Source organism: Ursus americanus, chromosome 30, assembly GCF_024610735.1.
Source record: "Ursus americanus isolate L20-20 chromosome 30, mUrsAme1.1.p, whole genome shotgun sequence".
NCBI classification, from domain to species: domain Eukaryota; kingdom Metazoa; phylum Chordata; class Mammalia; order Carnivora; family Ursidae; genus Ursus; species Ursus americanus.
In genome coordinates this window covers 5,114,457-5,139,869 of record NC_142156.1, presented here as the reverse complement: position 1 = coordinate 5,139,869, position 25,413 = coordinate 5,114,457, and the positions used below count along the sequence as shown (strand labels likewise).

General features: G+C 46.9%; 1 protein-coding gene across 5 annotated transcripts in view; it reads right to left on the bottom strand.

Moving 5' to 3' along the window:
• The window catches only part of NF2 (NF2, moesin-ezrin-radixin like (MERLIN) tumor suppressor), a 74,987-nt gene that overhangs the window by 14,947 nt on the left and 34,627 nt on the right, over nucleotides 1-25,413 (bottom strand). For 3 of the 5 annotated variants that reach the window (XM_087857209.1, XM_045791296.2, XM_045791295.2), the window contains exons 5-15: nucleotides 21,842-21,910; nucleotides 20,937-21,019; nucleotides 18,988-19,063; nucleotides 14,985-15,119; nucleotides 11,927-12,001; nucleotides 9,971-10,084; nucleotides 7,346-7,468; nucleotides 6,398-6,615; nucleotides 4,934-5,039; nucleotides 1,974-2,101; nucleotides 105-270 (exon numbers count right to left, since the gene is read on the bottom strand). In XM_087857209.1, the coding sequence (XP_087713335.1) occupies nucleotides 105-270; nucleotides 1,974-2,101; nucleotides 4,934-5,039; nucleotides 6,398-6,615; nucleotides 7,346-7,468; nucleotides 9,971-10,084; nucleotides 11,927-12,001; nucleotides 14,985-15,119; nucleotides 18,988-19,063; nucleotides 20,937-21,019; nucleotides 21,842-21,910 (1,293 nt within the window). Of the gene's footprint in view, nucleotides 1-97; nucleotides 271-1,973; nucleotides 2,102-4,933; nucleotides 5,040-6,397; nucleotides 6,616-7,345; nucleotides 7,469-9,970; nucleotides 10,085-11,926; nucleotides 12,002-14,984; nucleotides 15,120-18,987; nucleotides 19,064-20,936; nucleotides 21,020-21,841; nucleotides 21,911-25,413 lie in introns of all 5 variants that reach the window. The other 2 variants (XM_045791298.2, XM_045791297.2) reach the window with 2 other exon arrangements.

Sequence of the window (25,413 nt, the reverse complement as noted above, 5' to 3'; positions counted from 1 at the left end):
AAAAATGGTAACAGTCTAACGACTCGGCTCCTCAGGAAACCAGATGCCAACCTCACATTTCATTAATGACTGTACTGATCAGTGAAGGACAGGAGACTCGGTACCTTCTTGATGGTATTGTGCTTGCTGCTGGTGCCACCCCGGTCGGAGTTCTCGTTGTGCAGAATATCCAAGGCTGTCTCCCTCTCTTTGAGTTTCAGGGCCTCGATCTCGGTCTTGAGTTCATTGAGCTGCTCCTGCAAGTGCTTGCTCTTCTCCATGTACTCCACTCTGCCGGCAAGAGGACATTGTGCATCACGGCTCTGGTGGCAGTATGACACGGGATCCAGGGTCTGCGGCCTGGGGTCCACTCCCGGGCTGGGGGAGCCGGGGCCTCACCTAACAGGTCTGAGTCTGTTTCCTCGTCCATGAGATTGGGGTAATGCTCACAGGGCTGTAGTCAGAGTTAAGTAAAATAAAGCACAGGAAAGGCCCCTGGTAAACTCTCAGAAAGTGCTCTACGAATGCCCGTTACCGCAGATAGCTTTTAGTTCTGCACAAGTAACGACACAATGAATCAAAACTCCTGGCATCCAAAACAATCTCCGGTTTCAACCCTTCTTGGATAAGTGATTCTATGCAAGTGACCTCTTCTGATAGGCCCTGGCCACGTCCTTACTTGTTTTGGGATGTCATCTCCTAAAGAGGGTGGAAGCTCACTCAGCCAACACCAGGAAGAAAAAGATCCCCACCATCGCCTGCAAATAGATATTCTATCTATGATGGTGAAAAATCTGGAAATCCTCCTCAAAGTGTCCACCTCTAAGGACATAAGGCTAACCATGCAACACAAACACCAGGAACATTCTGTAGTGATGCCCATGGCTGGTATGTGGAGTCTGTCACGTGCATGGGTAATAAGAAAACACAAACTATAAAAAAGCAGGACCCAGAACAGGATGTAGCCTCACCCCGGTCACAACCATGAAATGCTCACTGTGCCTGGTCAATGGAGAAAGGCTGGAAGGGCACCTCGGACAGCAGACACCACAGACAGAGAGGCTCATGGGTGCTCGCCCTGGGCTCCAAGGAGACAGTGTCCCGAGAGAGCTATCCCAAGGATACTGGACAAGGTGAGAGCACAGAGCCTCACACGGGCTTAGAGCTGAATCCTCATTCTGCCCCTCATCAGCCGTGTGATGCTGGGTGAGTTCATTAAATGCTGTAGATGTCATTTATAAATGGCACACTAAAACCCACCTCAGATGTCAGCTTGATGTTAGTTAGCGGGAATGAAATGAGACAAAGCTAGAAAGCCCTGCCACCCAAGCACTCAGTACATGGTTCTCCAGCACGCTGTGGCACAAGCAGCCAATTTACCTATGGCTGGGAACTGGGGGGACCATAGTCAGACTTCTTCTGCAGTGAGACTCCTTGCCACCTCGGTTCCACCAACCATGAAAGGAAGGAGGAGCACACAGCAGAAGCTGCTGTAACAGGGCATGCAGGGCTCAGCTTGGGGCTGCCCCATGCAGCAGGGCTAGCCTGACCTGGACGTTTGCTTTCCTCGGCCTTGAGCCCGAGTCTCTCTGCTTACCCTTGCTCTAGACACGGGAAGTGCCGCCAGTCTCAACCACCAGAGCACATAACCGGGAAACCTGTTCTGTTACCGTGTTCAGACATTATCACAGGCTCTATCCCCATGTGAACAGCAGTCTGACAGACTCGGAGATCCCTGACAACCAGTCCCAGCCTGTAGATGAGGTTTTGAGCCACCGTAGACTCCAGGTCACCAATCAAGAATCATTGTTATCCTGCAAGACTGATTGCTGGTGTGATGTGCTTCACTTCTGATGAGGACATTCTTCCTCTGGAGAGCAACCCCTGCGGGAGCTAGGGACAGGCTCCTGCAGTGACCCTCCAGTTTTCCCAGGCCCAGGTGGCCCCGCTCTAGCTCACCAGCTGGCGGCATGGAGGTCAGGGGGACTACGTACTTTTCTTTCTCTATCTCCATGGAAAGCCGCTTCATGTCAGTATCCTTGAAGTCGAAAGACAGGCTGTCACCGATGAGGTTGAAGCTTGGTATGTCGGGAGGCAACGGTGCTGGAATTGGGTTCATAGGCTATGAATGAGAAGTCTCCAGTTAGGAGGGCCAGGTTCTATGAGAACGGGGGCACTGCTGTGTTGACCACCCACCCTCCAGCAGCCACAGAAGCAATGGGCACAGCTTGGGCCCTGCCTCCCTCCCAGCACCACCATGGCCTCACATCACAACTGTCGCCCGTTTCTCCTCCTCCAATCTACATATACTGGCTGCTGCCAGGTGATCGACCCCAAAGATCTCAAATCCAGGTAAATCATTCCTCTCCCCTCAAATCTTTAACAGCTCTTCATACTCAGCCAACTTACACACAAACTCCCACCCACTTCTTGGTTGAGGAAGCCCTCAGGCCCTGGGCTAGGAGCTGGAGATGCAGAGAACAAGACAGAGTCCCTAGCTCTGAACAGCTGAAAGTATCATTCAGGAAACAGAGGTGCTCACAGATTATCATGGTTAAGTACGGTAGATGCTGTAGCCAGAGGGTGAGCAGTGGCCGAGGGAGCTGCGGAAGGCATGCTAGAAGACATGCTGCTTCTGCTGGCATCAGAGGATATGCCAGAGGAAAAGGGGCATGGTACTAGGCAGGGCAGACAAGGCTCAGCAAGAATGCTGAGGGTCTGCAGTGCCAGCGTGGGGAGCAGGCTGGGAGACCGTGACCAGACCCTACAGAGCTCCCCTGCATGCTGAGGGGCTTGGATTCAGACCATGGAGCCAGAGTAGGGCTTGAAGCAGAGGATGGAGAGATTAGATTTGAGGACTTCCTCATCCAGAACAAAGGGTCACCTAAAATATGGCCCCAATCTAGTCTAGCTTCTCCTCCCACTTGCCCTAACAAGTCGTGAACAGTACCATTTCTGTTCCTTTGCTTAAACCACTCCTCTCCCTACATGCCATCTCTCAGGGCCCTTCTCAAGTACTAGGATTTTTCACCAAAGTCTTTCTAGATTCCTCTCAGCCAGATGGCAACTCTTCTTTGCTATGCGTTAACATTGTGTTTCTGGTTCTGTTATGGCACTTCCCTAACTCCGCCCTGTAAAAAATCCTTTTTGGCTGTGTCTTCTTCTTTTATGGTTGGCAAGTTTCCTAAGGGCAGGATCTGCCTCTCTTTCATCCTTGGATCCTTGGCTGAGTCTGGGACGGCGTCTGGGAAAGGGTAGAGGCCCAGAGCGCTCATCTGAGACGATGACAAGGCCTAAGGCAGACTGCCTGTGTGGGTGTTGAAGGTGGTGCTGAGAGGGGGCTTCTGGGGTACTAGAACGTTCTGTTTTCTGATTTGGGTGCTGGGTGCATGGGTGTGTTGAGTTTCTGAGAATTCATCAAGCTGCACAGTTATAATTGGGCACTTCTCTGTACGTATGTTATACCTCACCAAAATTTCCGAAAAGACGGGCGCTCAGTGCTGCACTGTGGGTAAGAAAAGACACTGGTACGACCTCTGTGGAGAGCATCTCGATGGAAAAACCTGACCCCACAGCTCTATTTATGAGAATTTATTCTGCCAGGATATTCACCGTATGTGCGAAGATTTGTGCTCAGGGATATTTTCCACAGTTTTGTTCACAACTGCAGAAGAAAACAGACTAAATAGCCATCCACAGGGGACTGCTTAAATGAATTACAATCCATCCATACCACAAGATATGATTAAAAGGCTGATACGGATGAACTCCTCCAGGACTTATTTATTTATTTACTGTCTGAAAAGCGTATAAAGTTTGCTCCAGTGTAGGTTTTGTTTTATTTTATTTATTTCTAAATTTTTAAAGATTTTATTTTTGAGTGATCTCTACACCCGGCGTGGGACTCAAACCCTCAATCGTGAGATCGAGTCGCACGCTCTACCGACCGAGCCGGCCAGGAACCCTGCTCCAGTGTATGTTTTAAAACCACACACATCTCAGGTGCCCGGCCCGGACAGCGGCAGAGATCCTGAGGCAGGACCATCGGCCCACTCAGCCCACCGAGCCATGAGCAAGAATACGGAATGGCTGTTCGAGCTACATGGCTGGCTTGGGGTGGCCTGTCACACAGCCACAGAGAAGCAGAACAGATGACAACAGCAAACTGCTCCCATTTCCCTCCACCTCAGACCCTGGGCTGCTTCGTCTCTGTGGCCCCGTGCAACCCTTTGCTGCATATGCCATACGAGTGTGTGGTGCGTGCGTTTGTGCCATGGGCACATCTGTGTGTTGGCTGAGAATACCCCCGTCTCTTTCCCACCTAGCTAGTTCCCACTTACCCTTTAGAAGCCAGCTCAGGTGCCATCCTATGCCTCCCCTGCCCCTGCAGCCTGGGCTACATTCTCCTCGAGGGCCCTGTGCCCCCTGTCTGGATACAGACTCTGCAGCTGCCTGGTATTACATGGAACAGAACAGTCTGACGAACTGAATGCACAGAGGACGGGAAGGGAAGAGACTTCTCTCTTCACTGTGCGACCCTGTTTAATTGAAGTCTGCCTCCTTATCCCAAAATTGAGTCTGGAAACTGGTTCTTACCTGGCAATAGTTCACTCTGAGGTACACAGGTACATGGTATACAAGGTAGGCTAAGATTACACACAGCCTGGCATCTAGAGGCTATCCTCTCTGGAGGATAATTTGGGACTACGTTACTTAGAATAAGGAAAACGTTTCAGAGCTGGGGAAGGCCCGGCTGCCTGTTATCTAGGCAACCGGAGAGGTGACTCGTCCAAGGCCAAATGGCAGACCAGGCATTCTATCCAGTCCCCAGCCACAGGCCCTCAGCATCACTCAGTCTGCCGTGGCACCGCCAGGGGAACGGAAGGGCTGGGAGGGGAGGGGAGGCAACGAGGCCTGAAGCAGCTGCAGGTCGGCAGCCCGCAGCCAGGCTCACCGGGTATGTGGGCTTGGTGGTGATTTCCAGGAGCTTTTGCTTGGCTCTTCGCTCTGCCTCACGGGCTTCTTGCAGGTCCTGCTTCAGCTGATCTGCCTCCTTGGCCCTGCAAGGGAGGGAGGAGACAGTCAGTTCCACCAAAGTGACGGCTGGAGGAAAGAGAGCCCTCTTCCCCAACATCCCCCTGGAGAGGAGGGACGTGAGTTAACCCTGAGGATGGCCCCAGATGTGGCAAACAAGGCAAGTGGCTGGGAGGACATTTATGTGAAAATCAGACCTTCCAAAGCAAGGACAACATTCCTGAGGACTGTTCAATGCGATGGTAAATCTAAACCGGGAGAGCAGGGAAGCCAGTGGGCAGGAGTCAAGTTCAAACCTCTGGAGCCTACTGGTAGAGGGGGAGAAGTGGGGGAGGGGCCAGCAGCTTCCTCTGCTTCACTTCTGGGTGAGCGTGGGCTGGGCAAAGGTACAGTACAGTGGATCTAAGGGCTTATATTGGATCATGAAGGGCAGGATGTGAGAGAATGGATTCTTCACAGCCCCCCAGTAAAACAACTGCCGGCCTGGGGCCAACCTCAGGCAAGAAGACGGGCACCAATGCTGAGGGCCTCGCACCTCACCCTGCAAGACACAGGACCCAGGGGGCCCTGCCCAACATGCATCAGTCAGAGGGGGAGAGACCCACACACAGAAAGAAAGGGGCCCGAGACAGGGCAGGAAACAAAGAACCATATTCTCAGAACAACATGCAAAAAGTGGAGAGGAAAGTGTTGTGAATGCACCTTGGTAGCAAAGAGCCAAATTTAAGTGTTCTAAATCAACAGAGCCAAATGCTGTGGGGAATGTGCCAGTGTTTATCTGAAGGCTGCAGGACCAGAACAATCCCGAGCCTAGAATAGTCTTTGGAAAGTACAGACTACAGTTCCATCCTTCAACCTGGTCGTGAGCTGGCCACAAAGAGGATCCCAGCCCTCCCCTCCTATCTGCCTCAGGAGCCTTAGGGCCAAGAAGGGCTGCAGGGAAGCGGGTTCCTCCTTACTTCGTTAAAGGTAAATAGCTGCTATCTCCCCATATGTCCCCTAAATGAAAGGGAAAAGAACCACATTTTTTAAATGTAAGAGCCCCCTTACCGCTCCTCAGCTAAAAGTAGTCTGCAGCCGTGCTTGATGACTTTCCTGCAAACACGGCTATCAGAGGGACGGCAGTCTATCACAGGCACAAGCACGACCAGAGGTCCACTCAACAAGAGAGCCGTGTTCCTGAGCCTTTCCGCTAGTTCCAGCCCCCAAACCCCACACCGGCTTAAGTACCAGTCCTCACCAACCTGTCAAGGGACGAGCCCTCCCCTGCCCCAGAGAGGGAGAAGCAGCTTGCGGACACGTGCAGTCAAGCTCTGCCTCGGGGCCAGGTTATGACTGAAGGGCCCCTCGCCTGGGCCCGGGCCCAGGACTCCCCACCTCTAACCTCCTCTCTGACTCCTCGGCCATCTTCAGCGCCAGCACCTCGGCCTCCAGCACCTTCTGCTCCATCAGGCGCTTCTCTTCCTCTGTCCGAATGGCTGTGGCCTTGATGCGCTGCATTTCCTGTTCGGCCTCTGCGGCCTTCTGTGCCAGGAGTTTTGCCTCCTCCTCCGTGATTTGGGCCTTTTCTGCCAACAGGTCAGCCGTCTCCTCAGACCGCATCTGGAGAAGAGCGCTGTCAGCTGGGATGGGGATCACGCGTCTGTCATCCCACCCGGATCTGGCCTCAGACACTCAGGTCAGCGGGAACCAGAGCCTCGGACTCCCTGGGGCCCTGCCACTGAATGTCCCGTCAGATGACACTCGGGCAAGGGATGACAAGCCACACCCTCAACTTTTCGGAAAGGCCCTTCAGGTTCTGCCCATGGGGAGCAAGAAGAAAGCACCTTTCTAGGTATCTTCATGAGCTGACGCGTATGCTTTATGAGGGAGAAAACCAACTTTACCTTGTTCTTTCCTTTTACATCAGTGGTTCAAACCAGCGGTGACTGTGCCCCCTGGGAGACAGCTAATAATGTCTGGAGACATTTTTATTTGTCACAAATGGGGGGTGAGGGGGTGCTACTGGCACCTAGCGGGCAGGGGTCAGGGACATTGCTACACACCCCCCTCTTGCACTTTCGGCTCCCACCACACAGGGTGATCTGGCCCCAGTGCCAGCTGAGAAGCCCTGCTTTCAAGGCGCGCCCGGTGAAAGTGGGGCCTGGCTGCACATGAACTCCACCTGAGTCTGCCTCCGCCGACACAGGTGGAAAGAAAAGGCACCGTTTTGTTTTTTAGCTGGAATGTCAAAGCACATGTTACTAATCTGTGGTCGTCAAGAGGCCTAACTCCCAAAACGCATGCGCGTCCCCATGGAGCCCCCCCGGGGCCCAGACCCCCCAGCAATCACCAGGGCTTCGTTGGCCATCGTTGCTTCTTCCTTCATCTGCAGCAGCCTCCTCTCCAGCTCATCCCTCGTGCGCTCTGCCTCCTCCCTCATCTGCTTCTCTCGAGCAAGGCGCTGCCGCTCCATCTGGGGGCCAACGACAGTGGCCACTGAGTCATGGGGCCCATGGCCTACAGTGCCACAGGGGCCTGAGAACACCCAGTGTCCAGAGTCCCCCAGGGAGACCCTCTTTTCTCCCCTTTACTTTAGGTCGCTGGTGTCATTCTTGTCACCCACCACCCTCTGTCCTTCAGAACCAGCTGCAGGACCAAAAGCTGTGTCCCTTGAAAAAACATCTAGAGGTGAGGGAACAAACAAAACAACAAAAAAGCAAGCCCTGCCAAGTCTACCTGGGCCAAAGGAGGCATTCTTACACACTGTGTGCTGAAATGGCCACCCTGCCAATATCCCTTTTTGTTGGGAGACCTCACGTGGCTCTGCCCTGCGGCTGACAGGACACGATGCGGGTTCCTTCTCCCTGAGACGGAGCCCCAGAAACAGACAGCTCTTTTCTGGTTGGATGAGCCACCTCGCCATTTCTCATCCACACGGACCCCTCCCACATCTCTAATTTCATCCACAATCTCTCCTGCCTCCGACCCACAGAGAAGATGGACCGGCTCTATGCGAGGCATCGGGAGTTCACACATTGTGTGTCACAGGGGGGAAGCTGCAGCGCCAAGGCACAGGCGCCCAGCCTCACGCAGAGGCAACTCCTGGCCAGGCCTGCGACTGGAGGGAGCCGAGCAGGGAACATGGCCCCTCCCCCATCCTTAAGGCACCAGTACAAAGCCGCCACTGCCTCCCGTGCCTTCTGGATCACTGTATTAATTGGGCCACATGCAGAGCTTAATAAGAGGAACAAGCACAGGACAAGCGCTATTCTCTGTGATCCTAGGGCATTAACTGAGCTCAGAAAACAGAAGCCAGAAGTGACCACTGCACTATTTTCTTCCTTAAATAGAGCACATTTAATTACTTCTTGCTTCAATCTTGTCCCAAACACAAGATTTTTAAGACTGCTGCCTTTTCTAAATACTGAGCCAAAAAAAAAAGGCCTTGGGCCTCGAAGGAATAATGCAAAGACAAGCAATAAAATACTATAAATTCTTCTCCAATTTCCCTCTTGCAGGTCAGTGAAAAGCTTGGCTAATTTGTTCTCTAATTTCCACTGCATTACAATTTCCATTAGGTAGATTACTGTATCTCCATAATTCTCCACTTGAAAAAAACCCAGGCAACAACCTTCTGTTCCCAGCACTGCACTTTCCCTGAGACCTCCACCCACTAGTAAGGGACCTCCTGTTTGCAAGGTGGTTTCAGTTTCACAAAGGCTTTCAGGTGCAACGTGTTGTTTGATTTGACACGGAGAAGACGTACCATTAGCTCCACTGGACAGAGGAGAAAACTGAGGTCTGGAAGGTAAGTCATTTACTAACGTCACACACTAAGTTTCACATCCGGTTCCAAGGTCAGTGTCTGTACTACTGGGCTATGAAGCCGCTGGCCTGCTGTTCTACACGCAGTGCAGGTCTGGGGCGTACGCATGCTATTCTCTGCCACGGCCCTGAGGCTGACGCGCTCATTGCCAGTTTCAGATCTCTCACTTCTAAGCTTTGCGCGGCCGAAAAGAGGTCAAAGGAGGCTCTTCTTGAAGTTGCCACTTAGACCCAGGCTAGCTCAGAAGCATTTCTTTGTCCAAGAAAACCCATTCCACCATCATGGCCCCCAAAGCAGCCGAAACAGTCTGCTGTCTCAGAGAGCAAAGGCACGGAACGCTGAAAGCATGCTGGATCAAACTGGGCATTTCATTCCAAATCTCAGGGCAGGGAGCCAGCCTCGCCGGAGTCCCCACATCAGAGAGCTGCACACAGACTAATGATTACACCTCTGAGCCTGCTAGTCCTGAGGGCAGCTGACTGCAGCTGCTGCTACTCCGTCTAGGAGTTGGTCCAAAACCACAGTGGATATTCTCAGCAGCGAGGCTCAGATTAGTTGTGTGGATTTTGGAGAGTCAACATGGTTTATGAGTAAAAAACAACGATGTGGACCGTCCAGTCTGCTGATAAGCACTCCCAACACCTCCAGCCGCGGGCAGTGTGCCGCCTGGGCTGACCTGTGGCGGGGAAGTGCCGCTGGCGTCTAATTAGCATTCCCGCAGCAAGCCCGAGACGCTGCCATGCATTATATCACCACCTAATTAGAAAAGGACAAGGCTGGGCAAAGGAGACAGGCAGGCAAAAAGAAAGTGAGCTAATCAGGTGGACAGATGGATGGATGGATGGATGGATAGATGGATGGACACAGGCTTGCCTATCTCTTCCCAAGCCTACCTTAATCACACTTCACTTACTTAAGTGGGGAAATAACCAGAGATGTTTCTTATAGATACGCTATCGGAGTTTATTCCTCATTTCCAGAGCGGACACCCCACCAGCTGGGCACCAGCCAGGAAAGATACAACACAGATAAAACAAGAGAAAGTGGATCTATTGCCAAATGACACCTGTCAACCCATGACCGCTGCTTACCTCCCAGGCCAAGACCAGGAAGCAGAGACAACGGCGGTTCAGACACGGTCTTGCTCACCTGCTTTCTAGCCTTCTCCTCCCTGGCCTGGGCTTTCATCTGCTGAACTTCCAAAGAATCGGCCTTCCTTCTCCTCATAAAAAGGTCATGGTTCCCGATACAGAGCTGGAGAATCTGTGGTCACGGAAGCAGTGGAAATGTTAAGCCCACAAATTTACTTCAGTGCCTACCAGCTCACCAGAGCTATGGCATCTTGGTCTCAGGGCTCTTGGGGGCAGCAGGAAACCTGAGAAGTAAAACACGGAGTGAAACACCAAGGCCCTCCCTACTAACGGCCTCCAGTGCTCTCTGCTCTGGAGACAGGCAAAACGGAGGTGCCTCAAGTACGCCACGGGGCAAAAATCGCAAGTGAGGAGAGGAAGAGATGCCGCTTCAGCGTGTCTTCTGGATGCGCCGCATTCTCCTAAGTTAAGATGTGGCTCTGCATATCAGGGAGGACAGGAAAGCTCATTCAATAGGCTGGGCTGGGACAACAGGTTATTCATGTGTAATAAAAGAAGCTGGATCCCTCCCTTACACCGTACACAAAAATCGGAAGAATTAAAGATTTAAATGCCAAGACTGAACCCTTGAAATTTTTAGAAGGGAATATAGAAGAGTATCTTTATGACCACAGGATAAGACATTAAAAAAGGAGGAAAAATAAGCCACAAGCTGGGAGAAGATATAACCAACAAAGAATACAAACAGCCCAGAAATATTGACCAAAAGACATGAGACAAGTGTTTGACAAACAGACAATAAGCGTGGGGGGGGGGGTACGTGTTGTCATGAGCGCTGGGTATCATATGCGACTGATGAATCACAGACCTGTATCCCTGAAACAAATAATACATTATATGTTAATTAAATTTAAATTTAAAAAGAGAGGGACAATCAGCTTGGCCAAAAAATATACAAAAAGATGTTCAACCTCATTAGTAAATATACAGATGCACATTAATATGACACTGAGATACCATTTCACACGCACAATAGTGACAAAAAATTTTAAAGGCTGATAATGTAAGCGCGGAAGATATAAAACAAAAGGAAGCTGCACCTACTGCACTGGATCTGTCAGTCAATTCACCTTGTTTGGAAAACAACATGGTGTAATCTTGAACTTGGACACAGACTTAAACCCTGCCCCTGTACTCCTAAGCAGATACTCTCTAGAGAAACTATGGCCGTGAGCAGGAGGCAGGTACGAGCATGTTCACAACAGCCTTGTTGAAATGGCAGAGAAGTAGAAAGAACTAACTTATTAATAGGAGAATGACAAATACATATACATACATATACGTGTACACACACACACACACACACACACACACACAGCCACACAAAGGAATACGATACAGCAATGAAAAGAAAGGGATCGTACCTTGAAGCATCAATATAGATACACCTCAGAAAAAAATGTTGTGTTAAAAAAAGTGACAGAAGAACACAGACAGTTGACAGCACTTGGTAAATTTCAAAAGTTCACAAAACTTAATAGTATATTCATTTTGCTATATATTAAGTCAAGTTCTGAGGAAAAGCAAGGGCCTAATAGGCACACAGCTCAGAATGGTGATCACCGTCGGGGAGGAGTGTGGGGGAAGCCAGCAGGATGCTAACATGAGGGGTTCTAACAGTACCGGAAGTGTGCTATTTCTTAAAGCTGGGTAGTGGTAGTAGCTGTTTATTTTTGCCCCTCTTCATACCTAATACGCATTATACTTATCCTTTTATATGTATAAGGTACCTCCATAAAAATAATTTTTAAAACTCCACATCACAAAATTTACGTTTGACTCATTAGGTTAAGCTAAAGGGAAGAGTCTTTCAAGGTCTATCGGCAAAGTGTGTAGCAAGTGGGCTATCATTCTACACGCTGCAAGAGGTTACTCTCATATGCTCTCAAAAAAGGTGCTCAGGTTCTCAGAAAAACTACAGTTATCAGTAACAAAAACCAGGATCTCAACTTACCAGCTTATTAACACGAAGCTTTGAGGAGTTAAATTTAAAGACATCGATTTTCTTATCCAATGGTTTAATAGTAAACTGAAAGAAGGAAGCAGAAAACAGTTTCAGTCTGACAGCCTAGGGTGTGAGCACCAACAGGGAAATTCCACAAAAGCAGCAACCACACTGGCAAAGATCCAGCGTGAGGCTGTGCCTTGTCCTGGCTTCCTGGTGCCCGGGCACTAAACCATGCTGAATTATAAGTGGCTGAGGGCGCCAAGTCCGGGGCTGTGGAAGTTCAGGATCCTGGAAGGTGTGTTGTCAGCACCATCTTAGGCTTGGAAACCTGACATGCCAGCCTTCAATGGGCCCCACCATGAGACCAACCCTGGGAAGCCCGCTGCAGAGCCGTAGGCCCAGCTCTGCCTTCGGGAAGCTCACCACCTAGCTGGAAGTAGACTGACGACAGTCAGTTACTTGAGAACTTACATCCTCTATCAGTGCCTCACTGGGTGGCACAAATCACAAATGTCATGTGGGTTCAGCGTAGATCTACCATAAGTAGGAGGGGAACTTCAGCTGGTCATAGACAGAGTATGACAGGGAAGCTAAAAGGTTGGACAGAGGGCCATTCAGGATGGGGCAACAACATAAATGAGGGGGAGATAAGGAAACAAGCAGTGTGTGTGTGTGTGTGTGTGTGTGTGTGTGTGTGTGTGTGTGTGTGTGACGTTATTAGCTGACGACTAAGATGATATCGTGGGCTCAGACTGGGAGGCAGGCAGGGGCTGCTGGGGGTGGACAGTCAGAGGGGCTGGGGTGTGATGTGGCAGCACGCAGGTCGTCACTCTGGGTTCTGAACACGGGGATTATCAGCTGAAAGCTGTTAATAAAAGCAATAGAGTGTGAAGAAGAACAGACTGTGGTAAAGAGGGAAACAGTTCCTGAAATCAAAGGGGAGAGAAAGCTGCATAAGGACAGGAGATCCCAGGGCCAGACCGCTACGCAGGGAAGCATATGAAGAACACACGGCAACTGCTGTTCTCCCCCACTCCTGATCAGACCAGACAGATCCTCGATTTTTTAAAGATGCACTTAAAAGATGGGTATCTATTCCCGAGGAAGACATGCTAAGCAGATAAATACGCCCGGGAAGACAAATTTTTGGGTATTTCTTTCGCGTGTTATTTTGTCTGAGGAGTTGGCACACTGAGAATGATCCTCGGTCAGCTTTTGGTCAAGCTAACTTAGAAACACTCTTGCTCTTGGGGAGGCTGCTACTCGTGAATTTCGTGAGCTTATTTTTGGCTTTGAAGTCAAACCCTGGAGCTGTCAGTGGGAAACCACAAGTGGTGGGGAAACCACAGGCTCTGTGCTGTGCTGGGATGCGCAGAGAATCAATGGATCACTTAAAATAAACCAACATTTCTGTTTTGACAGCACGGCTGTCATGCATAACTACTAAGACCACTTCCTATTATGTCAAGTCAGCTTGAGGTCCTCTTACTGCATGAGTTATTGACATGATGGAACACGATGGCGCCCTGCCCCTGGAGAGGGTAGATTAGAGTTTATTGTGTCAGGCCGTACTAGGGGAGACTTTAATCCTTGGGTTCTGTGAAAAACGAGTGCTTTGGGAGCCTTTAGCACACAAATGCGTGGATATGCAGTAAACAGACTTTATGAAATTAGAGATGAAAAACTACCATGCCATAGCATACCTACTGCTTTAAGTCATGTGCAGCTTTCAACTGAAGTACTTTAAAAAAGAAATACCTAAGTGCTCCTCTTCTGGGCTACGTACAGAAAATCTGAGAGCCAGAATGTTTTGAATTAAGAAGCTCAATCTGTCTCATCAAGCATGGCCGAGGAGATCTCAACCACATTACTGGAAACCAGGAGCCTGGTGTTCCCTTTCTCGAGTTGCTAGTAGGGAAGGGAAAACAGGAAATCTGCTCCCAGTGTGGGCTCTGCAGGCAACCACACTAGCCGTCACTGTTCTCCCTCCACACTCGGCGTCCCAACTGTGTGTGCACCAGCACATCACAGAGCACCATCCAGGCCCACTGCCCTCTGCTGGGTGCCCTGTGCTCTCAGGACTCACTCTCTGCACCCCCTACCGGAAAAGCCCCCCCAAGGCTGCGACTTCAGGGAACGTGGAGCTCAGCCCCTGCTATTCCCCTCACCAATCGCAGCTCGCCTGATTCCTCCGCATCTCCGCTGCCTGATGCGGCACAGACACCCCAAACCTGGCCCCTGCTCTTGCTGCACGTTCTCGTGAGGAGGGACTCAGAGTCGCGGTGAGAAAAGTGAACCGCACTGGGTCATCATCACGTGCGTCATCAGTCCCTTGCACTGTAGGCCTGTCTTACAGCAGTCGGGGCCTTGCTTGACTGTAACTTCCCTGAGGGCTGAGACTGGATTTTCTACATCTTTGTTTCCCCTACGAAACCTAACACATAAGCAGATGCTTGATAATTCCTTTAAAATTAACAAAGAACAAATGAGCAAACGAATGAACATAAGATTAGTGTTTGGGAAAGGTCCACCGTGCTGTATAGAGGTATCTGATTTCTAACTTAGTGTTCAGCCAAGTTACTCAAACTTAATTATTCTCAAATTCTCACAAGTAGTTCTGATAGCCTTACTAATATCATCACCACGAGAGATACACACACACACATATATGTATGTGGGGAGATAAGTGGATAGATATCCCCACCACATGTGTAAGCACTGGACACTGAGAGATGGCTTAATGTCCACCACATTTAAAATTTCTCACTAGAAATGGAAAGGCAAGTAATAAGAAAGGTTACTTTCTGGTTTGTTTACTATTCTTTGGAGGTTTGTCTCCACAAGTTGAGCTCCCCAATCTCTTGTCAGTCAGCAGGGGGGTTTAGCGATGCCATTTGAAAATAGGATGCCAATACTGTTCTGTAAACAGAAAACAACAACCCCAAACCCAAAGCCTGGGGATTAAAGGATTTTACTGGTAACAAGGAGCAGCCTGGCTGGGGAGCCAGGGAAAGCCCGCAAGCTGCGCTGCTGGTGGGTCTGCATGCGAAGCACGTCCTCCTACCTCCTTGTCGCTGTATGAGATGTTTCGGATTTCATTCCACGGGAAGGAGATCTTGGGGGTCAGCCTGTTCTCAGGATCATAGATGTGGAGCCCCAGAGCATCCACTCCAAGGAGCAACTCAGTGCCCTTTTTATTCTGTAGATGCAACAAAGATGAGCCCCCGTCAGCTCCAGCAGAGGTTTGAGGTTTTATTCAACTTTCCAAAGAACCTGGCACACACAATTACATGTGACGAGTTCCAACAGATCCCAACAGAAGTCACAGCTGTTGTGTAACCCAGGGGGCCTCCAGCTTCCTAAATCAGGGCAGGCAGAGGCAAAACACCATTCTCATGACTCGTGTCCCGGAGAGGGATCGCTGGGGGCTTCTGTTACTGGCCTGATGGCCAAAGCACCAGCCATCTAAGCACTGTTACCTCCAATTAAATACAGTAGTCATACCCCACCCCCCTTATCTGTGGTTTTGCTTCCTACGGTTTCAGTTCCTAAGGTCCAGAAGCCGATGATCCTCCTTCTGAACTACTGTCAGGTCAGTAGTAGCCTAACGCTACATCGTAACACCTAAGTGATTCACCTGACTTCATCTCATCATATAGACATTTTATCGTCTCACATTATCATAAGAAGGGTGAGTACAGTCCAGTAAGATGTTAGAGAGAACACGTTCACATAACTTTTATTATAGTATACTGTTAAAACTGTTCTTTTTTATTGTTATTGTTGTTAATCTCACATTTTGCCCAATTTATAAATTAAGCTTATCACCAGCATGCATATATAAGGAAAAAAACATAGTGAGTGTGTGTGTGTGTATGTGTGTATGTGTGTGTGTGTGTGTGTAGGGTTTGGTACTAGTCACGGTTTCAGGCATCCATGGGGGGGTCTTGGAAGGGGACCCCTGTGGATAGGGGGACTATTATAACCAGGTTATCACAGATGTAGAATAAAAACCTGTAGAATTAATCATCTCTTACATTAAAAGAAAATGTAGTTGTACTACCAGAAAGGAAATTTTTTTTTTTTAAGATTTTATTTATTTATTTGACAGAGAGAGAGACAGCGAGAGAGGTAACACAAGCAGGGGGAGTGGGAGAGGGAGAAGCAGGCTTCCCCCTGGGCAGGGAGCCCCATGCAGGGCTCGATCCCAGGACCCTGGAATCACGACCTGAGCAGAAGGCAGACACTTAATGACTCAGCCACCCAGGTGCCCCACCAGAAAGAAAATTCCAAGTGCTGGGATCAAATGGTTTTATTTTATATTAAAATGTATTCTCAGTGTGATAAAGCAAATATAGTAAAATGTTAATTCTAGAACTTAGTGGGTACATATGGGTATTCACTGTAAAATTCTTTCAACTTTCTTATATGTTTGAAATTATTTGTAATGGGAAGTTGGAAAAAATATACCAAAATGAATTGTATACAAATTATACCTCAGGGTGCACCTGGGTGGCTCAGTCGGTTAAGCATCCAACTCTCGGTTTTGGCTCAGGTCATGATCTCAGGGTCCTAGGATCAAACCACTGGCAGAGCTCTATGCTCATTGGGGAGTCTGCTTGAGATTCTCTCCCTCTCCCTCTGCCCCTGCCCCCGCACTCTCTTTCTAATAAATAAATAAATCTTTAAAAAATAAATTGTACCTCAATAAAGCTGTTTGAAAATTTAATTGATTGCACATATGTTGGTTGGCAGTCAGAGCAGACAGAGGGCAAGTGCCCTTGGCTCTCAGGCCACTGACCCAGCTACAGGCCTGGAGGCCACGACCTCAGGCTGGAGGCCCATTCACCTATGCTGTGTGGTGTCCTTTGTGTGGTGGTGGAAGGAAGCTCCCTGCACGAGGACCTAAAGCACCTGACCTGTTGCTGACAACTAGGAAACTGAACCAGATTCAAGGGCAGGAAAACAGGTCTGCAAACCGAGAAGATGCTCAGACTGTGATGAGAAGGACCACTCTAACAGCAGGTGTCAGGTGGACAAGTGAGTGCTCCAAGATAAATCTTTTTAGTCCTTCTAACGCTCCCCAAGTCGGGCGCTATTACCAAACCCTGAGAGAGATTCCCTCTGCAAAGCTCTTTAAATTACTGCATTAACATAAGTGAGGCTTTGTACTTTTAAGTGCTACAGTACATTTTGGAAAATGAGATATTTCATTATGTTTGTGACTAGTTTAAATTTAAAAGGATTCTACCCTCTGCTTCCTATCATGACTCCCAACACTTCTAGAGAATAAACAGAGAGGCGGGACTCAAGCAGTCTCTTTTAAATTGTTTTAAGTACATAATTTCCTTAGTTGATGGTGAAATCACAGGAACTCGAACACAAAAGACACTAAAATATTCATTAGCTGTGTCTACTGTGTAACACAAAACACACACACAGCAATTGCGTATTTTAGTCTGACTGCTGTAGAAACATTTCCTAATAAGAGACTGTTTTTTAAGGACTGTAAAACACTACTTTTCTAGAATCTAGATGGTGGGCATATGGGCCAAGAGGAGTTATGTTGCCAAAAACCACAGAAATGTGTTAAACTAACCTGACCTTGAACAAACCAGACAATTAGCAAATGGAAATTAATAAAGCTTAAGAAAATAACCTTTTGCATTATTATAGAAAATCTTTTAAGCACTTGTTTACTATGTGAAATAACGTAACTTGCCAGCGTAATTTTATACGAACTAATCCATTAAAAAAATCCGTATTTAGAAAACAAATCAGTAAGACAGCTATCCTACATTATTTAAAATGTATTACAATTTACTCAAATTTCATACAAAATTTTTTTTAAAGATTTTATTTATTTGACAGAGTGAGAGACCACAAGCAGGAGAAGCAGCAGGCACAGGGAGAGGGAGAAGCAGGCTCCTGGCTGAGCAGGGAGCCCAATACGGGGCTCAATCCTAGGACCCTGGGATCATGACCTGAGCTGAAGGCAGACACTTACCTGACTGAGCCATCCAGGCGCCCCTTATACAAAATTTACAGGAACCCAAAAAAAGGAAAGCAAACCATAACTACGGTAAGAAAGGTGGACCACTGGGGCACCTGGGTGGCTCAGTTGGTTAAGCGTCTTTTGATTTTGGCTCAGGTCATGATCTCAGGGTTCTGAGATCGAGCCCCCCACCCCCACCCTGTATCTGTGCTGGGCGTGGAGTCTACTTAAGATTCTCTCTCCCTCTCCCAAAAAAAGAAAAAAGAAAGAAAGAAAGAAAGAAAGAAAGAGAGAGAGAGAGAGAGAGAGAAAGAAAGAAAGAAAGAAAGAAAGAAAGAAAGAAAGAAAGAAAGAAAGAAAGAAAGAAAGAAAGAAAGAAAGAAAGAAAGAAAGAAAGAAAGAAAAGCTGGGCCACTGTGGGTGATTGTTTAACACCTACTTCTCTGCAGTTTGGGAGCAGCAATGGAATACCTGAGCCAAGGGCATGAATTCCTTTGGAAGGGGTTCCTAGGTGCTGCATGTAGCAGCAGGACATCGGAGAAAGACGCTCAAGAGGCCCACCCAGCCAGGACTGAAAACAGAAGCCTCTGGTGTAGAAGCGGTGGGTTCCCAGAGGACAGTGGGACTCTTAATGGTCTGAATAGAAAACCAATTAGCCTGCTAGTGAGAACAAGAGTCCCACCACAACAAATCAGTAATCTGTAAAAGCAGCTTCACTCTCCTCGTGTCCTGGGGGAAGAAAGTATTTACAGGTGCTCCCTGTGGGCCAGATCTCACATAGCCAGAAATAATCAAACGTCACTCTCAGAGCATTCAAACAGGTTTCTGCTGAGCACAGGACCAGGCTCAAGTCCCCGTGGGGGCTCAACTGACACTTAATTACCAAGGATCTAATTGAAGACCAAAAATAGAAAACGAGGCTGTAAGACCCTCTCCCCTTCCTTTTCGATTCTCCTCCACTGAACCAGTAAAGAGTCTGCCACCCTGGAATAAGGAAGTAACCCATTTTAGCAGTCGGTCTCTGATTCAGTCTCTGTTTATACACAGGGAACTCAAAGAGGCTTCAACACACCCGGATTGCAAAGTAGTTCACACCGTACATCTCCAGGTCCTGAGCTATCTTCAAATATTCCATTTCAGCTTCGTCCCTGTGAGGAGAACAAAAGACACTGTTACCAGAGTTAAGTGAGAAAATAGAGGGCGGGCGCAGGCCAGCCTGCGCGCTGGAACCCACTGGAAGACGCCAGCCAGAGCAGATACCAACATGGCTCTTCCCAGCCCTGAGTCCATGAAACACACAGAGGTCAAGCAAAATTTCCCATCCCCATAAAAGCCAGAGAACAGATTCATTACAGTGTCTCTTGGCTTCAATTTCACGCTTTGCCCTTGGTAAATAAGGACACCCAGCTCAAGGAATTCAAGAAAAGCACGTGGTATGTTATCTTCTCCCCTCAAATGGATCCGGATATGCAGATTTGATTTAAGTTGTTGCTTTATCCCATTGTGAACTTTCTTCACCTACGTTTTGGTATTGAAACAATTCTCTCTGCAAGCTACCTGAGAGCTACCTTCCTCATTTTATTTCTTATTTCTTTGGGTGTTGTCAGAGGTTAGGCCAAGAGCTATCTGGGCTATAAAACCCAAGCCAGGTCACCTACTTCTAAGCTGTGAGTCAAATTTAAAGCAAGCCCTTAAAGCAGCAATGACTTGCAGAAAACTCCCAAATAGATACACTATTGAAATATTTTAAATCCATCTCCCTATGACCTTGCCCCTTCCCTCTCTCCAATCTCAAAATGCTCTCAAATGAATCTTAAAAATTCAACCTGAGAGAACACACAGTGTTGGCAAGCATCTGGAGCAACTAGAAATCACACACACTGCTGATGTAAATTTGTACAATTACTGTGAAAAACTGACATTATTTGTAATACCAAAAACCGAGAGATAGCCTGACGCCCTCAACGTCCATCAACAGTGCAATGGATAATTCATGTTTTATTAATATAGTGGAGTTCTGCACAGCGATGAAAATGAAATTTCATTGCCGTTACATACCACAAGCCCAAATCTCACAATATGATGCTGAGTAAAAGAAGTGAGACACAAAAAATAGACTGTCCCATGGCATTTATGTACAACTTAAAACAGGTACCACTACTCTATGGAGTTAGGGATCAGAAGAGTGGTTAGCTTTGGGGAGGAAGGATGGGGAGTTACGGCGGGGGTGGGGGGGTCACGTGCTATCTTGTCACCTGGTGTTACATGGTGTTTTCACTCTCTAATAATTCATTGAATGGTACATTATGACTTGCCCACTTTTCAGTATACATATTAGGAAGCTAATCTGAAGAAGAGGACAATATTTTAAAGGCTAATGAAAAGATGATCAATTTCTACAGTGATCAGGGAAATGCTAACAAATACTTAAGATACAATATCTCGTCTTTTAGATTACAAAAAATTAGATCAATAAAAATGAGTGTTGGGGAGAAAGATGGGGGGGGAAGACATGTGCATATACAGCTGATAGGCAGGTAGATAGGTACGACCTTACTGGAGGGTGATTTAGTGGCACCTGTCAACACAAAATGCTCACATCCTTTGACTCAGCAACTCTTGCAGAGAAATGTATTCTCAGAACTACTCATGTAATTATATAACAATATTAGACTATACCCTGCAGGAAGCAAAAATCTATAGCTACCCCAAATGTCATCAGTAGAGGAATGGGCACAAAAGGGATGGGATATCCATACACTCTAATCCTGAACATGGCACTGAATTACCAATGACTGCAGTGGGGACAGGCTGAGCACCCCCCTACCTCACACAGCATGCACCAGAAGGAGGACACACGCAAAACTGAAGACCAGCTACTCCCAGCTCTCCCTTTTCCTTCTATCTACCTTGGTACTGCCTTTTGTTCAACAAGCATGTCCTAATTTTGTAGTTCTTTAAAAAAAAAAAAAAAAAAAAAAGCCCATACGGAAATACAAACCAATAATGAAGCAGCCTCACCTGGCTCGGCCTCGGTGCTCTGCATACCAGGCTGTAATTCTCTCCTCCCACATTTCTGGAGTCATTTGATACAGATTTATTACCTACCAAAAAATAGAGCAAAATAAAAAACCCACACACAAAGGAAGTTTGGATATTGTTTGCCATTTTTATAATTATGCATCATTTTTACAGAACAGCAAAGCTATTTTTAAAAAGCCACATACAGGGAGAGCCAGTCACATCGCAGAGGTAGGTGTGTAAACAAGCGCCATTCAATCTGAGTCACAACTTAGAAGGGTGCACCCCTACTCAGGCCTAGATGCACCCCTCGCCCAGCTGCGGCCTCTCTTTCCTGGGCTGCACGACCAAGAGGGAGGAGCTCCACCAAGCTGCATGTGCTGCGCCCTCCTCCTGCACAAAAGCCATCAAAGGAGCAGGGAAAGTCAGGGAAGGGGAGAAGCAGGCCTTTATTAAACATGACAGATGAGTGGAGCTATAAAATCAGGAACAGCAAAAGGGAGGGAAGGCCCGCTTCTGTGGCTGATGAGCAAGATGCACAACACCGGGGATTAGGAACTACAATGTCCACCCTATGCATCTCTATCCATCCTGCCCCGCTGCAAAAGGCTCAGCTCCCCGGGCGGAACACATGCTGCTCCTGGGAATCACCTGGCGCTCACCCACCTTGAAGGAAACGAACATTCAAGGCCATGCTAGCTCTGGCAACCGCAAACGAACTCCACGAACCTTTGCTTTTTAATATTCTTAACAGAGACTCTACACTCTTTACTCAAGATCGATTACAAAATATTTATTTAAATGATCTCGCCGTGTACTTCCAATATTCCTTCAAGTCCCTCAGTTAGCTCTTTCATAGACCACGTCTCTGCTGTGTTTTTCCAAACAGGGGACGGATTTCTTACCCTTTTTGGAAGCAATTCCTCTTGGGCCAAAAATCCACGCTTGTGAACAGAGGGGTCGTAGTCACCGTACTGGAAGGAGAAGAAAGGGAGGGCAAGCGATTGAGATTCTAGAGACAACTGCCATTTCTGAACTGCCATTTCTTATCCCCTCCCAGCTTGGGGAGCAATTCAGTTCCAATTCAGTTCTGATGACAACTCAAGATTTCAACCTTGCTAGTTTGTTATCCTTGAACGAAAATACAAAGCTGATTATATCTATGAACAGAGTTGCATAATCCCGTGAGGGATGGAAGGGTGATATGCTAATAAGAATGTGACATTTGTATGGAAATGTAGCTGTGTTTTCTAACCGGCAAAGAAAGCAGTCACTACCAAAACATTAGCTTTTGAAAGGAAATAACAAAACACAACTGTGAAAGTTGTAATTAGCAATGTGTGATAAGAGTCTTACCTACAAATCCTAAGTGGCTGGTAATTGGAGCCAATTGCTAGGTTGGGAGCTGGGAATAACGTACGCAATAGCTTTAATACCTTTCATTCAGGCTCTGAAAAGTGCTTTGGAGAAATTTGATGCCAATGTTGTCATTCCCATTGCACAGACAAACAAGTAAAAGGTTAACTGATTTTCCCAAAGCTACAGAGCAAGTAACTAGTGGGGCCAGAAATGGGCCCTGTATTTTAATGTATCCTCTCAGGGACAACGACTTGGAAATTCATTTTCTGATTTAAGAAAAAATATCCCTTTCTTTCCAAGAAAACTTAAGTGTGACCAGGAAATTAAAAAAAAAAAAAAGAGAGAGAGAGAGAGAGAGAAGGCATTTTCATCTCTCTGTGTCTCTCTTTTTTTTCCCCCAGATAGAGAGGGAGCATGTATGAGCACGGTAAGGAGGGGCAGAGGGAGAGGGAGGGAATCTCTTGCAGACTCCACGCCCAGCACTGAGCCCAACACGGGGCTCAATCTCATGACCCTGAGACCATGACCCAAGCCAAAATCAAGAGTCAGACGCTTAACCGACTTAGCTTCCCAAGTGCCCCCAAAAATGAAGGCATTTTTTAGAAGAAATTATAAACATATAAATATAAAATCAAAACCTGTCTCTTGGGATTGAACAGTGTTCATCACCAACTTTAAATTGTGCCTCATTCCCGTATCACCCTGCTAAAAAAGCACTACGAATTAATGTTTTTTAAGAATCTCATCATTATTTTTCAAATAGCGGAACTGTACCGCATCATTTTTTTGTGTTAAAGCAATTAATTTATCAAATTTAAATATTTAAAATATGCCACAGTTTTCTGTACCCCTGTCTAGACATGTCTTCATTTAAAAAAATGTGAAGGGGGGCGCCTGGGTGGCGCAGTCGTTAAGCGGCTGCTTTTGGCTCAGGGCGTGATCCCAGCATTCTGGGATCAAGCCCCACATCAGGCTTCTCCGCTAGGAGCCTGCTTCTTCCTCTCCCACTCCCCCTGCTTGTGTTCCCTCTCTCGCTGGCTCTCTCTGTCAAATAAATAAATAAAATCTTTAAAAAAAAAAAAAAACCAACGTGAAGGAACCTGGCCTCTCTTGATCTCCCAAAGGCCTGGGGATGTGATCAGTCAGTAACTGGACTGAGTTTTAAGGGCATTCTCTCCGGAGGGAGCTGCAGAACACAGACAGGAGCCTGATTCTGGAAGGAGGCTGCTAAAGGTTAAGTCCCAGCTCTTTCACTTATTAGCTGACCTTGATAATTTTTGTGTCTCGGTTTTCTCATCTGTTAAATGGGGAATAATAACAGTATTTGTCTTACAGGACTTTTGGGAGATTAAATGAAATAATACCCGTAAAAACTGTAAAACTATGCTTGACACATAGCATGCGATACAACCTGATATGAAAAGACAAAAACTCAGATTGTTTTACCTCTGAGTCTGTTTCCTAATTTGTCATATGCGAGCGTTGGTCTTAGAGGATTTTGAGTGGGGGGCTGCTCTGGTATCCCTCTGAGGCCTTGAGGAAGGATTCCTCTCTCTCAACTTCAGCTTTGTCATCTGGAAAGCCTAGGTCATAACAGTGCCTGCCTTGTAAGCGGGTGACGAGGATGAAGATGATCTGGGGGAGCATTTTACATACTGGCTGGCATGTCAGTATTAGTGTTATCCTCTGCATTATTTATGACATTGGTTACTGTTTGCCTTTCTGATTTCTGAAGGGGTAGTACGCTAAAGTGAGCCTGTTAGCTGCATTTACAAACCTCTTAATGGTGCTGACCAAACTCTAAATGCAGAAGTCAGCAGATATGCAAAGTTAAAGTTGTAAATTCAGGTTTCAAAGGCTCACAGGATTAGCGACCCACGTTCTCATACTGAGCTCCCAGCTACTTCCATGATCACATGTTGCACATCTGAGCAATGCAGAGGCAGCAAAGACCCTGCTTAAAGAACTTCGCCACTGGACTAACTCCACTTACAACTTTAAAGCCACCTTGATGCGAGTGTCTGCTCTCAAATGCCTCTTTAAAAAACAAAAGAAGGAGAAAATCCTTAAGTGGTGGCAGTTGGTTAATATAAAAGCAAGTCATACCACTCCACAGATGGAGATGGCTGTTCCTCACCCCCTCCGTACAGATGCATTCTGGTAACATAATCAGGAGTGATTTACTTTGAAGCTAATGAAGTTCGGGTTTTAGGTCTCTGCACCTACATGGGCTTGACCCTAATTTTATATTCACAATTTGGTATTCTTGCATTGAAAAGAAGCCCCCTAAGTTATATCAACTTCAGGCCCCACAAAACCTGGATCCACCCCTGATACAAACCAAATGAATTTAAACTCAGGATGGGAGTTCACCATTTAAAGGATTCTTAAAGTCAATTCTTAGGTTAAACAGAGGCTCTTTCTGGATATGAAATACGATCCTCTGACAAATACGTGGAAAATTAGACCAAATGTTCTGAAGAGGATTTCACAAAACATAAAGATCTGATCAATACATACACCGAATAAATAGATTCCTACCACATACCAGTCCACTAAATTTCACGTGGATTAAAGATTCAAACCTATAAATGAAAATCCATAAAAATACCAGAACAAAATAGAGGACATGTGTATAACAACGGTGGGTGAAGCCATTCTAAAATCACTCAAAACAAAAAGACTGACAAGTCTGATACGTGTAAAGAAAGAGAAAATGTTAACACCCATACTATATGGAACTCCTATAAATCAATTAGAAAAAGATAAACAATATAGTAGAAAAATGGGCAAGCTGTAAACACTTGATTCAGAGGAAAGAAATACAAATTACCAGTAAATCTGTGAAAAGATTCTCAGCCGCATGGTTATCAGGAAATTAAAACTTAAAAAAAAAAACAAAAAACAAAAAACACCTCTTTCTCTGTCAGATTAGCAAAAATTTTGAAAGACTGATAGCATCCACTGTTGATTAGGATGTAAAAAACAGTTATTCTCACATGCTGTTCTTAAAAGTTAAATTAGGACAAAACTATTGGAGGACAATTAGGCCATACATATTTAATGTTTTTATTCCGATAAGTACACAAAATTCACCATTTTAAGCATACAATTCAGT